The 15,262-nt window shown below is 31.7% G+C and overlaps 2 protein-coding genes across 3 annotated transcripts in view; one reads left to right on the forward strand and one right to left on the reverse strand.

Annotated features, from left to right (window-relative positions):
* Window positions 1–9,538, forward strand: part of cyst (rho guanine nucleotide exchange factor 18 cysts) — a 63,557-nt gene extending 54,019 nt beyond the window's left edge. For both annotated transcript variants that reach the window (XM_089709444.1, XM_089709445.1), the window contains 5 exons: window positions 517–609; window positions 1,185–1,312; window positions 1,713–1,808; window positions 4,779–4,870; window positions 5,466–9,538. In XM_089709444.1, coding sequence (XP_089565570.1) covers window positions 517–609; window positions 1,185–1,312; window positions 1,713–1,808; window positions 4,779–4,870; window positions 5,466–5,625 — 569 coding nt within the window. In that variant the 3' untranslated portion in view covers window positions 5,626–9,538. The remainder of the gene's footprint in view (window positions 1–516; window positions 610–1,184; window positions 1,313–1,712; window positions 1,809–4,778; window positions 4,871–5,465) is intronic.
* A 2,483-nt stretch (window positions 9,539–12,021) lies between these two features.
* On the reverse strand, window positions 12,022–13,985 carry LOC149478446 (uncharacterized). The gene has a single exon (XM_089709340.1). It carries the CDS (start codon window positions 13,795–13,797, stop codon window positions 12,298–12,300), a length of 1,500 nt encoding a protein of 499 aa, XP_089565466.1. The 5' UTR covers window positions 13,798–13,985; the 3' UTR covers window positions 12,022–12,297.
* Between the last annotated feature and the right edge of the window lie 1,277 nt (window positions 13,986–15,262).

Consider the following 15,262-nt stretch of genomic DNA (forward strand, 5'->3'; position numbering starts at 1 on the left):
CTTTAGACAGGGTTTAACTTTAAGCGACTGTTCTATTTATTCTGGCTTTGTCATAGACATAGACAACTATTAAAGTGATCCCTGGTTTAAAGTTAGACTGTGTTTAAATTGTTTTGTGGTAAGACCATCTATATTTATGGACGAATTAAGACGAATTCCAATAATTATCATAAATGTAGTCTTACTTACAGCACACACATACATAAATTAATTAGAAAACGTAAAAAAGCAAAAAACAAAATATATTCATTCAAACTCAAACATTTATTTATTCAATTAGACTTCTTTTAGAAGCACTTTCGAATCGTCATTACAATTTTTTAACATTTACCACCGATTCGGAAAGCAGTATGGAAAAGAACCGGCAAGAAACTCCAAAGTTGCTCTTTTAAAAACATGTCAATATTACAATTTAATTTTACATTATATGTAACTTATATCTAACTACATAATATATCATAATATGCCATTTCGATGTCTCCTTTACCAATTATGTATTAATTTATTAACATTTAGGTGGTTCACAAGAAGAAATAGCAAGTGTTGGCACATTGTCTCCAGATTCTAGTGTCAGTGATACGAACAGGAGGAAGGAACCTAAGTGGCGAAGTGAGTACATAATATTTAATATTATACGTTATCTTTTGTAAGATTTTACCCATAAACAGTTCTCTAAATACTTTAAATAAAATTATGATAACATACCTGGAATTGGTCCCCAAATGTGTTCCATCAAATTATAACACACATAAATTAAATTGACTTTGAAACAATTTTATGATCTTTAAATAATTATAAATCATATTTTTCTGTTTCTTATTCTCTGTATTTCTTCTCACAGTCGTTTTAGAGTAAACCTATATTAATATTTTATGTACATACTAGCTTTCCGCCCGCGGCTTCGCCCGCGCAGTCAAAGAAAAACCCGCATAGTTCCCGTTCCCGTGGGATTTCCGGGATAAAACCTATCCTATGTCCCGGGGTAAAAAGTAGCCTATGTCCCTTCTCGGGTATCAAAATATCTCTATACCAAATTTCATGCAAATTGGTTCAGTAGTTAAGGCGTGATTGAGTAACAGACAGACAGACAGAGTTACTTTCGCATTTATAATATTAAGTATGGATCAACTTTTTCATACAATAAAATATTAATATTTATATCAAATTATATAAAATTTTCACAGATACACGAGGCTCTACGGGTTCAGAGTCAGGTGCGAGTGTGTGTAGTGCTCGAGGCAATCCGCTCCCGCCTCCACAACTATTGTCCGCTCAGAACGAAACAAGGGCTATTGTGAGGGCTCCTGTACAGGTAAATGTTATATTTTATTGGATTTTACACATTTGTGTCCATTTAATATTACTTTAAATACTAAATAGTATACTAAAAGCGGAAGCTTTTCTCCTAAAAGTCAGATTGAATTAAGAAAATTCAGTTTAGGTAATGAACAACGGCAATGTAAGGGAAATGTAAAGTCATCTATACAGGTAAATGTTTGATTTTAGTGGCAGTTTATTAAGCTTTAAATGTAGTGTTAAATGGACAAATAAAATTTTTGGAAAAGTCATTTTTGTGGTTTTCGGAAGCTTTTAGGACATAATTCAGTTTAGGAAATTGAGCAAGGGCTATAAGGTATAGGGTACACAGTACAATTTAATGTTGTATTTTAACAAAAAATTGTATTTAAACGTGTAATTATCGATCATTTTAGCAAATGGTCAAACAACAATTGCCATTGAAACTAGCGAGTGGCAAATCACAACAACCCCCGCCTGGATATCACCGATTGCACGAGTCTCCCAGCGATGTAAGTATTATTATAGAAATATAGTTTTTTTTGAAGTAAAAACTTCTTTAGCGGCGTTGAGCACTTTTTCTGTAATGGGCATGGACGTATAAAAAAAGACGGACGCCGTATTACGAACAAACAACGTGAAGCCACCATAGTAAGCTAGCGATCGTGTAAAGACAATAAACACGCACACACTCTCACCATAGTAAGCTAGTCGGCCGCCATTACGTCGTGAACTACCGACTGATTAACTGCGTCACTGTTTCACAAAAAATATTTAAAATGCCGTCTTGCGTGGTTAAATGGTGTCGCAACAGTACAATTTTAAATAACAAAACACAAGGGATTACATTCCACAGGGAAGCAAGTAATTTCTTTTATGTTTTAATTACAAAATTATTACGACAAAATTTATAGAAAAAAATACAGCCGCCATTGTCATCAGGACAGCTGTTGCCATGGCAACATGGCACACACACATGGATGTTTCGCCGCCATTACTAGGCTTCACTCAATGTTTAGGCGATATACCGTCCGTCTTTTTTTATACGTCCATGGTAATGGGTATAAAATCTTAAACTCGCGTCAGGACACGTGACCTGATCGAAAAAGCGTAAGACGGATACCATTCCAAAATATAAAACATGCTCAACGTTAATAATCAAGTTTTCACTTCTGCCGGCACTCCCCCAGTGCAACCCGTCTTTTTTTTGTTGTAGAACATATTTTGATAATTTTTGAAGTCTGTTTCTCATAAGGATGTGAGTTTCAGTTTTTTTAGTACTCATGCTAGCCTAGATAATCTTTGAAGTCTGTTCCCGTTATAAGCTGGTCTAAGTAATATTTCAAGTATGTTTCAATTTGTTAGTTAGTGCTCAAGTCATCGAAATTATAGTGTTTTAGTGCCAGGTAATATTAGGTTATTCTTTTCAAGTCTGCATCAATGCTTAGGTTTCTTAATAAAATTTTCATGAGTATACGATTGCCTGTTTTAGGCAGAGGCGGCTCGCCCTAAGGAGCGCTGGTGCAGTGAACTCCCATAAATAATTATAATAAAATCATACTCCTTAATTTCATTATTAATATTAATTATTACTATTTAAAATCAATCGTAATCGTAAAAAACTACTGTCAATACCAATGAATATATCCATCATTCCATCATTCCATACACCTGAATAATACTGTATTATACAGTAACGCGCGAAGCGGTGCGCTCACAATTGCGCTCCAATGAAAAAATATTTAGTACATTTCCTAATACGAAATCCAATGGGAGTGAAAGAGAGGGTTTGCCAGTGCCCTGCGCGCGTGAAACAGAAGATTTTCTATGGAAAAATAGCAAAATTCGGAGCGCCGCTCCCGCAAACGTTGCCGGTTCGTTTTTACCACCGCGCCTGGGCGCCCGTACACAGGACAGCGATGTTGCCACTCTCTATATTATAAACAAACACTCGACTCTCGAGTCAACTTCAATGCACGCGCGCGAATGCAAATTCGGGAATTTTCTAATTAAAATCATAAGATACGTGTTGAAATAGTCTGTAGTTATCAGTATTACTTGTGAGTGTGAAAATGAACAATAATTATAATGTGGCGTTTAAAAGTGTGTTAAAACGTTACAAATTCGGCTCGAATTGAAAGCTAAGGGACTGCCACGGCCTGAACTTGACCTTACGCAAAAATGTACGACAAAAACGAAAACATATACGCGTGTGTTTAAATCCGAACAATATTATGTGAAAACACCGTGGTTGTGTGGTTGTGATGAAAGCAACAACAGACATTTACGAATGTCTTGTCGCTTTAAGTTATAGATATTTTTGCACACCAAAAAGAAAGACGTATGTATTTCCTTTATAAGTAATTTTATTGATAAATGTACTGCTTTACACCATGTATTTTCAGTGTTTTATTTCAAGTGAACACCCATAAAATTTTGTCACGAGCCGCCTCTGGTTTTAGGTATAGACATTCGACATGAGTGACATGAGTAGAGACATTTTTAGCATGACTACGAATTCTCTGAAAGTTTTTCGTTATATTTTTGTAGTTATAAATAATTAAATAATTCCATCATATGTATTTTATTAAAATATGTACATGATTTTTCATTACAAATTCATTAAAATAAATGTTATGGTCATTTTGACATCGAAAAATTATACTTTTTACCAGGTATTTTGGTATTATCCCATTGTCATGATTTCATTTAATAGTTATAAACAGATCAAATGGTTGGTTTTTCAGGACGTCGAGTACCCTAATGTTTTTTAGGAAAAGTATTTTTATTTCTGTAAGTAAGTAATAGTAAATTATTGTATTGGTGTATTTTATTTTCGAAATTGTATAAAATATGTTGCAGTAGATGGTGTATATTATTTTTATAGCTTTTTATTTTATTTTAAATACAACCATTTTATCTGTTCAGCTTTTGTGGCACGCTTTTTTGGTTCGAGCGGTGTTTTATTATTGTTGTGTGAGGAGAGGATTTTGATTTATAATAATTTTGGTCATAAAATTTGCATATTTTGCCGTTTTGTGTTTAGTTTGATTAAAGAAACTCATTGGATTTCTTGCCTGTTTAGGAAATAATCAATTCGTCTTTTACAAAAATATGCATGATTGTTTTGCTAATTTTTTGGTAACTATTAATATAAAATTAATATAAAAGCTGGTAAAGTGGCATTTTTTTCAAATGCTATGTAAAATATTGCGCAAATAAAAGTTCTATCACTCATTTATTTAATAGATATTTTTATTTACAAGGCTCTTACGTTAAACTTAAGACATGAGCTTCAATAAAAAATGTCTTTCTTTCTTGACCACGTTTAATACTCTAATATTTTGTGAGAAATATAGTTATATTCAATAAATCGCCAATAACGTTGTAAACGACTAGATAACCATATGTTAATAACATATAGGAAAATCGATATACTGCTTTATTTATTAAGATTTTAATAAAACTAATAAAATTTTCAGCACAACCAAGGTCTAGTAATACAACACACTCGTACGGGAAGCTCGCCGGCGCAGATGCCTTCACAACAGCCCGCTAATAATAAGGCTACAAGGTAAATATAACACATTTTATGGTAAAAAATAAAAATATAAAGTTTAGAATAAAATGATTATATCAATTATTAATTGGAAACACGACGAACGAAACGTTTGAGCATTTTTCATAAACTTGTGTTGTAAGGTATTATTTGCCATAAGTAGTAAAATTTATGTACAACTAGCTGCGCTCCGTGGTTTCACCCGCATGGCTCCGCTTCTGTTGGTCTTAGCGTGATGATATATAGCCTATAGCCTTCTTCGATAAATGGACTATCCAACACTGAAAGAATTTTTCAAATCGGACCTTGAGATTAGCGCGTACAAACAAACAAACAAATTCTTCAGCCTTTATAATATTAAGTATAGATTTTAAACATTACCTTATTATTTGCAAAAGCAAACCAAACTTTCTGTTTATTGAATCATGAATGCTTTAAGAAAATAGGACCATAGAAGACATTTGCAAAATAGTCTTTTAAACCAGTTTCAGTATAGCCCTCTGTATAATCTCTATATTCTATTGTATAATTATTTGTCTCATATTTTGATATAATCAATCTAAAATAGATTAACAGATTACATTAGTAATATAATTTTCCCTTGTTTCAGAACGAACACATACCCCAAGCTGCCGGACAAGTTCCGAGTCCGTTCCCCCGACCCTCCCCTCTCCAACCCCCAACAAATCCCCCCCACTCCCACACAAATACCCCAAATCCCACAAATTCCCCCACAAATCACCCCAGAGGAGGAGGTCATATATTTCTGACACACCGAAATAAGAAATAGTAATACAAGATCCTGAGGATGTCGATTGTTTTAGTATATAGACTGGGATATACTAAATAGTGTACTACTAAAAATGGTTAAAAATGGTCAAAAAAACATGTTAAAGTACTAAATAATAAATATGAGATTTAGTACTAATTCGTATTATGCATACTGGAAATAAATGTGACCCTAAATGTATTGGAAAGGAAATAAGGATTGCCAGTTACATTAAATTGTATTGTTAGGTTTGAAAATCTATTTAATAAAGAATTAAAAGCAATAAATGTTGCAATAGTAAGAAATAAACAATTAATGACCATACCAAACCAAAACCATACCAAAAGCTAACAGTTTTTGTTGAATAAAGCTTAAAAAATTGTTTTCAATTTTTTATTGTGGATAAGTAAATTTTAGTCAATGTTGCTAAAATGTAAAAATGTGATTCTTATTTTCTTCTCAGTATATTATGCTCGATAAATACTTGAATATTTCAGACTACGATGCTTTCCGTATGTGGATTAAGCGCAAAGCACTTAACTTCATAACTTAGTGTCAGTTTCATTGCGAAAATTAGGCGTAAAACACTTACTATTATATAATATAGCGTGTCGAAAGGACTTAATTTCAAGTAATAACTTTTAGTTACTGCTCAATATTGAGTTTGGGCTCACGTGTCCAAATTATTAGAGATATTCTAAAAATACGGTCAAAGACATTTTTTTCTTTATAAGTAAAAAATAATTACATAGGCATACAACATGCAAAGTATAGTTATTGAAAGATATGGGATAATGCCATCTCATACAACTTAAAACGAAAGAAAGAGACAAATAATATTTCTCTAGATTCTTTACATGACGTTACACAAATCAATTAATTTTATTCTTGATATCTCAAACATTCCTTGTTGATCTCTTGAAAGTATTTTTTTCTTTTTTCTTTATAAAATTATAAATTTAATGTGTATTAATAATTCTGTGATCGACCTGCAACTATTTTTAATCTATGGTCGCGATAAAAGGCGGGAAAATGTTTGGCAGCTTTTTAATTTTTTAATTATACTTATAATCGAATCGGCAGCTCAAACTTTAACGAGACATTTTACTGAAAATAAATTATAAGAAATCATGAGAATGAAAAGTAATCTTTATAACATACATGATAAGGACGAAAATCGAATAACGACTCTTGTTATAAATTAATTTAGATGTGTCTAACATTTAGCGTAGAAGTTATTGTTACAACATGTTTTAACTTGTAAATAAATACTTGTTGAATGAAGTTTGACGTAGAATATAATAATAAGTTAAAATAATCAATAAATTATATGACCGAATTAAAATACGGAGTTAGGTAAATACTTCAGTAGTAAATTGCCAAATTGCATTTTATTTAATAATAATAATGTTCGGTACAAATTGACCATATCTTCGTTTTTTACTATATTCCAATTTTATCACATTTTAACGTTATTACTTCACCTTTTTATCTGAAAATTACTTAAATAATCATATAATATACTGATATTTAGATACAATTATTGCACGTTTTCCTGAGAATTGAGTGAACAGAGCTATATTTTTAAATAGATCACAATATTTAAATTACATATTTTTCACAGATATTCTAATAAATATATTTATGAGCTTAATACTACCTTAATAATTTTCATGGCCTTTTAAAACAGTTTATAGTTAAAAATATATTTCTATTAAATTAAAATCAATGTTAGCTTGATGTGAATTATAATTTAAATTCATGAATATATTTATACATTTATCAAATGTGGAAATACGCAAACTGCTAATTTCTTCGTTAATAAAAAACACATTTGTTATGTAGCTATTTCTTATTGGAACTGTCGGTACGAGCGGTGGGTACTTGTAATTTTTAGCCAATTTGAGGAATTTTAGCCAACTAATGTGAAAAATTTTAACCAACTTGGTAATGTCAGAAAATTTATCCAATTAATGTAAGAAATTTTAGCCAACTAATGTGAGAAATTTTAGCCAACCAGTGCATGGCATTTTCGCCACAGAATTCTTGTCTAAAACAGGTTAAATTAATTCATCGAACTATTAAAGTTATATTAGCTATTCAATGCACATTATCAATAAACGCAACTGTACATTCCTCGATATATGATAATTTAATGCTCAAAAATAGTCTTATTGATTAACTAAAATTTAAATTTGCTTTGATGGTCGTCAACAAAGTAGCCAACTTGACCATGTCTAATTCTTTCTCTAACGAAGAATAAAATAGTTTTGAAATACTGTTACTAAACTCAACGCTCGTACCGATAATTTCACCATGTTATCTATGTACATATGTTATTAAAAATTAAATGTTATCCACGTTTCAAGTTACGAGATTCTAAATGAGATTGGCAATTGCATGTTAAGTGTGTGATTGCCCTATGATTTCTAATTAATCACAAGGACCAGACTAATAAGGAATTGGCTCGTATAAATTGTATGGATTATAACATACAATTGCTAGTCTTATGCATTTATTACGCGTTTGCACATAATTAAAAAACAGAACGAATACAGATTAATAAAAAATCACATTTTTTTAAATGACAAGTGACGGAAAAAATGGCGCCAAAACGTAAGTGTCAAAGTTTTTAGGTTATGTGCAAATGGCGCTTGTTTAGCTCACTTAGTATATTGTTGTTACATGAACCTACAAGACTATGTAACTATTTTTCGTGCATTTACTGTAATCCTTTTTACTATTAGGTCTTTTGAAGAGGTGATATTTTAAAACTATTGTCTTTTTCGGGACACTTTCTCTGTATATATATGAATGTTGATGTTTGAATATTAGGTAGATATATTTTAATATGGGATAATGACACTTAGGTAACTCTAATGCAATGACACCTAACATCTCTTGCTTTGTTTTCATACTGACTAACTTGTTGCAAACTTTGTACAAGTTAATAGTATCGTATGATGAATGAAATGTTAACATCATGACAATAAATAAAATCTATTTTTCCGATGTAATAAAAAAACGTATTTCGGATTAAACGTCTGTTAAAAGATACATATTTTTTGCAAAATTATAAATATATTACAAGCAATTATATCTTCGTATATGGCAATAAATAAAATAGTTATAATTGTAATGCATTTATGTATTTTGTTCTTGAAAGTTTATTATAGTGTATAAAATTATTAAGCATAATAAATATTGCATTTAAATGTGAGAGAGTATATTTTTGGGTAGATGAGGGAATCGAGGATTGGTAACAAGCTAAGGGATATATATTTCTTAAAAGATAATCTTGAAGATATTATATTTTCTAGTATAATTTACGGTCCCTTCAATGAATACTAATAAGATTTTTTTTCCAACATCCATAAGCAACTATATGTTTGTGATAATGAAGGCATTTTATGTCACATAAGACAGTACAAAATCAATTTGAGTTATTTCTACACGTTCGTCTGTATCAACCTTTTTTGTTTAGAGTATTTTAGTTATAATTAGATCAAGATAAGTCAATAGTCAAATATTTTGTCATCGGGAGAATCACAGTATTTTGACGTTTAATTTTGTAGGTTAATATTATATTTAGTGAGACATTACTTACTTAGGTTTAAGGAATTAAGTTTCGTGGCAATATTTAATGGATATGTAAGCTTTAATTGAATATTTATTTCGAACCTACTACGTATTCCCTCCAAAATTTATTTTTTATCTGTGGCAACGACAATACTGTCATGTATTGCTCAATTGTGCTCACTTATTCCTTAGCAATCGATTGATATTACAATTTTGTATAGATTTAATTATTGTTAACGTATCATTTCACTTCCAATTTATTTGTCATGATCTGTGAGGGCTTTGCCCGTATGTATTTAGAATAGATGAATGAAATAAACATTTACTTAGAATTATGATTGTCTTTTATTTACATCTTTCCTATTTCTTTCTTTTAAAGTCCACATACTGCACACACAGCACAAAAACAATGTATGATCGAAGCGACTGTGATTTAGTAAGTTATTTTCATGAGATAAACTTCTTTGCAAGAAATCAGTAGGTAACATAGTCTTCAGTAAAATTGGTAGTTATTGACGCACCATACATATATATAACTTTTCAGAAAAAAAGGACGTGTGGCACTCGGGCACTACCGCGGTAAAGCTATTGCATGCTATGCCTTCAAGCCACACCTCTGCGCCCGTCGGAGTGGAGACCGTGAGGTTTTTCGTAACGCAATTTCTAGATTCGGTCCCCGCGCTTAAGGCCCGCGATAGAAGCTATGCAATAGCTTAATAATATAGCATATAATATACATTGAGAAGTGATTACTGTGTATGCCATATAAAAATTTATTACATAAATTTTCCTTGACATTATTTGTATTAAATTACTTTGTGGTGTGCAATAATAGAAAAAGGGAGGTGTAATAATAAAACGTGTTAAATATAAAACGAACTTTATTGTTTCAATAACAAAAAGCACTAAACAACATTTCGACAACTCTTAGGACTAGATTATGTGATATCTTACTGCTTACAGGCTAGGTACATGGTGCATTTTAATTCTTAACATAGTACTGTATACTATCTTTACCGTGAATAATTATCAAATAGATATAACTACGAATTTTATTTTAAATTCGATATGGTATTGTTTTAGGATATTTTACTCAGTCCTTTTTGAAAGTAATAATGCTAAATTAATGTTTTCAACTCTTCATACTCACATCAAGAGAAAATGACGGGATGTTCGAGTAAATTGAATATACAGGGTGTAATCGTTAAGTGTGCACAGGCGATTATTCCGTAACTATTGCAGATATCAAAAAACTTTAAACTGATATCGAAAGTACTTAACCTTATGAGTAAAATGGCCATAATAAATTTTTTAAAATAAAACGTGAACGTAAACGTTTTTAAATTAAAAGTGAAAATTTGATGTTTGAAAATGGATGTTACAATGAAATGAGATCATGTTATCAATTTTTTAAATTAACCTTTTCAACTCAACATTATTGGTTTAACAATTTTTGGACTAACTGGCTGTGTTCCTAATTGACGTATTATGATGTAACAAGTTGTCACCAAGAAGCTTATATCCAAGCTTATATCTAATACACATACAGGCGTCATTCAAGGCCATATTTTCTTGTGACAAATTAATGTACATACTGAAATCTCCAGTGTTTTAGATATAAGCTTCTTGGTTGTCACTATCTTTCTTTATGTTCATAGCAAACACATTCAGTTCCGACTTTTATTTCCTTTCTCTTACACCATTTTAATTTAATTTGTGGTTAATAAAACTCATGATTATATCACGATTTTCTTAACACAATAGCACATCAAATTCATTGTTTTGATACCAATAGAAAGCAGTCTCATAATATTCAAGCAAGAGTATTAAGTAATAATAATTCTCGTAAAAGGCACATTCTATTCTAATACTAAGCTAACATACAGTGCAAGAAAAATTATTATTTTACGGAACTATTTAACTAGGGATGTAACGATACATGTTTTTGCCGATACGATACCGATACCGATATTTGTAGTAATGTATCGGCGATACCGATACCGATACCGATATCGATGGCTTGGTAGAAAAATAAATAGTGAATTATGCATAAAAAGTTACCAACATTTAACAGAGACAACTGTTAATCGTATTCTTTTAAATAAAAATGCCAAATCAAAAAACAACAAAACCATTTATTTTAGTATTATTATTTTACAAAGTCAGTTAAACTTTAAGTAATACACATACAATCAGTACCTAATAAAAGTTTACTATTGGTAGAGTTTTTTCAGAAAACAAAGTGCGCACGCGCGGGCGGCCTCCCGCATCGTTCATTGGGCGCGGGTTTTTGAATTTTTTGATATAAAAAAAATTGGTTGTTTGTAAAGTAGGTTTACGATCGAGATGTTTACGTGATAACATAATGCAGTGGCAGCGCTCGAGATGAAACGGGATATCGGTCCGTCTCTCTCTCGTTATACCTGCGATCGCGCTCGTGAGGTTTTGATGTGACACAAGTTTATGAACATGTCACCCGACTAAAACGATTTTAAAAACGTTATCACGTTAAAAATTAAAAAAATTCAAAATTATTCATTTCTTCCCTTTACATAAACAAATTTGTGATTGGAACACTCCTAGTAAGCAAATAAAATGCTTGTGTCAGGAGGTTCCGCTCTTCCTTAACACTATTACAGAAACAGAAATAAAACAATATGAATGAATACAATGCAAAAACATAAAAGAAAAGAAAGAATTTAATAAAAAAATATCGGTATCGGTTGATTTATTATCGGCGATACCGATATATCGGCTTGCCGATTATATCGGCCGATATATCGGTATCGGTATCGGTATCGTTACATCCCTATATTTAACTATAAATGCTGATTAAAATCACTTTTGGAAGAATCAACTAGTCCTTATTTTTCTATAATGGGAGTTTTATAGTTTTATAAATTTCTAAAAACAAGTAATCAATTTTATTCCAAGTGCTATGCTTCCTGTAAAAAATCTATTAGTAACAAAAATGATATATTTTAAATAATTTTAATATGATTAAATAACTAAGAATGATTAACAATTAAGAGTTATCAGGCATAGCTGCTCATTGGGTCCTTGTATCTTAAAAGTAATAATACAACCAATATATCTACAACATATCTCTAACATTGTCATTGTTATTCTTCTCCCAGATTTGTCCTGACGTATACAATCTGTATATTTTATCGCTAACTAATCTATCGCTAAATTTCATCATGGCACCTTCGAATTTGTGTTGGAATATCTGCATTTCACTCTCATTGTAACCATTTATGTTAAATTTCTTAGGATCGCTGCAAGTCATATATTTATGGGTAGCTAGCATATCCAATGTTATGCTCTTTACATTTGTTGTTATATTGAAAATGTCCTCAAAAGATATCATAGTATCCAAATTCCGTATGACAATCTGTGTTTTTTCTATTGGAACATTGTAATAATGTGTTTTTTTCATTATGTCCGGGTAACCCATATCTATATTGTCATCATCATTTTGATTCAAACAGAATATAAGGCTTTCGACCTTTGAAGATCTTATTGTTAGCATAGGATCATAGTCTCTTAATAAAGCCTGGAGAGATGTATGAACTCTTGGTACTAGAAATTCATCCCACGATAAAACTGCAACATGACTGACTTTATTCACTTCCTCCTTATCAAATCTAAAGTGCCTGAATAAGCAGTCCAATTCAATAGCATTTCGCACAATGTCGTATGACTTAGAGAAAATAAAAGGGTAGTTCAATGGATAGAATTGAATGTTCCATTGAGTAATATCGTTTGGGAAAAGATTTAGTCGCCTTATCACGTCTTCAGATATCATGCTGTCATAGATTGTGAAATAGTCGACACCTACCATGTGGTGAAAGACTAAGAACTCTATAAATGCATCTCTGGATACAATAGGTATTTGATTTGGGATAACACAGATAGCTGGAACAACAGTATTGACAAACCTAATGTTACTTCTTTCTCGCACTTTTCTTTTGGTATTAACTTGAATTAATCTGTTTATTGGTGCATGTATAGGGTTAATATTATAATCGTTTATGAAAAAACTTACTCCTTTCGGCTTACCAAAGTTTTTATTCATTGAGCATTCAAAGACATACAGTCTAAAATTATTTATGGGCTCAGACACAATTTTGTAGGTGAACCTGCCAGATTTTGGTTTCGATTCGTTCTCCAGCCAAATATAGCATCTAAAGTTTGGTGATACATGCGCTTTTCCTATAACGATTGTGTCAACAACGTGAGCGTGTTGTGGGGTAAGCTCTTCATACTTTTGGTAAGACCGCAGGAATGACGAATAGGAATAGAAATTTTCATCGATCTCCTGAAATAAAGGCGGCGTCTCCTTCACTTCCATTGACGAATTCCTCAATATCTCTGACAGCATCGTAGCATTGAAACCGGGACCGCAGAACTCAATCTCAGATAAACCGGGTTTTCCGAATATATTTAATACTTCTAGCACATATCGCAGTTTATAATATTCATGACGGTACATAAGCAGAGTCACTATGCTGAGAAAACAAACCACAAACAGGATTAGTTGGTAATATTTCCTCATGATGCCGACTGTTGATAATTTGCGATGAGTCTTCATTTATACAGGACCATTGAATATTTTCTTTTTAGTTATGCATTGAAATGAGTCTCTCTATTTCTTCTGAAGTCTTTTCACACAGTCTGATTAAAATTTCACAGAAAACACACCTATATTTTAGTTCACTTCTTGAAAACCTCAACAACTCATATAATTTTGATAGCTGTAAGCTGACATGAGTGACAACAGCTGACAATTATTTTGACAGACTACAAAGTGACACAATGTCTCTCCCTCTTTGTCTTTGACAGCATTCGGACGCATTCAGTATTCACAAATTTATAAGAATTGCCAATTTAATACTTAGTAAGCTAGTAGGTATAGTATGTGCATTTGTATTTATTAGAGAAAGAGGTAAGAGCGGGTAAGAGGTATACTAAGTATTTAAAGGCTTTATTGCTTTGCGATTAAATCGCCCTTATCACATTATTTTTTATATTATTTATTATAAAATACTACATTCTTAGGCTTTATTTATATAGCTAAAAATATTTGTGTTATTTATTTCATACTGTTTTATAGTATTTGTTGGTAAAATAGCAACCTGGGGACAGACAGACGGTCAGTGACTTTTCAGTAATAGCACAGACTAATAATAATATACTACGTATACAAGTAATAGGGTGCCGATTTACCCATTCGGTACGGAACCCGAAAACAAACATTAATAAAAACTAATGTTATATTCAGAGATTCTATACGCGACTATATTCACCTATTATTGTGGATGCCATCCTGTAATTTATTGAAATAATAGTAACCTACACTACATAAATGGCTAAACAATTTGGCCGATAATGCATATCCGTCTTTATATTGAGATCTAGGTATTCCATACAATAATTTCTTGCTATGTCCAATGCACTATACAATTTAGTGCCGTTTTCAATGCACTAACATTCCTTTCTACAGCTAAGTTACGGTGGAATTAATGACTGAAAATACAAGGCGTTAATAATTAAGAAAAATGAAAGGGTTTCATTGCTTTCACTCGACATAATATTATGGCATGATAGAACTTGATTCCGATACAGTGTTAAAACTTGATTTTTTAATTATACATAATACGCCCCGGCTCTCTGGAAGTATATACCTATACTTGCAGAGAGCCGGGGCGGACCGCTTGTTTCTCATATTAATATTAATATGAGAAACTAGCGGTCCGCCCCGGCTTCGCCCGTGGTACATATTTCGCAATAAAAGGTAGCCTATGTTCTTTCTCAGGGTCTAAAGATTGTCTGTGCCAAATTTCATCAAAATCGGTCCTGTAGTTTTTGCGTGAAAACCATACATACATACATACATACATACAAACCTTTCCTCTTTATAATATTGTTGTATAGACAAACACACCATTACGCAACCCTTTCAACTTCTTCAATAATGTTATATATTTTATAAAGTACATATTTATAATCTCAAAGCGTGTTACTGAATACTGTCAACTTTCCGTCTTCTCTTAAGG

This window comes from Colias philodice, chromosome 22 (assembly GCF_061535455.1).
Source record: "Colias philodice isolate Cphi_HAF_F1 chromosome 22, ilColPhil1 Martin Lab GWU primary, whole genome shotgun sequence".
In the NCBI taxonomy this organism is placed as follows: Eukaryota; Metazoa; Arthropoda; class Insecta; order Lepidoptera; family Pieridae; genus Colias; species Colias philodice.

Bases quoted from the DNA above. Each gene is read 5' to 3' on its own strand.
- LOC149478446 (XM_089709340.1), bottom strand. From the start codon at position 13,797: ATGAAGACTCATCGCAAATTATCAACAGTCGGCATCATGAGGAAATAT.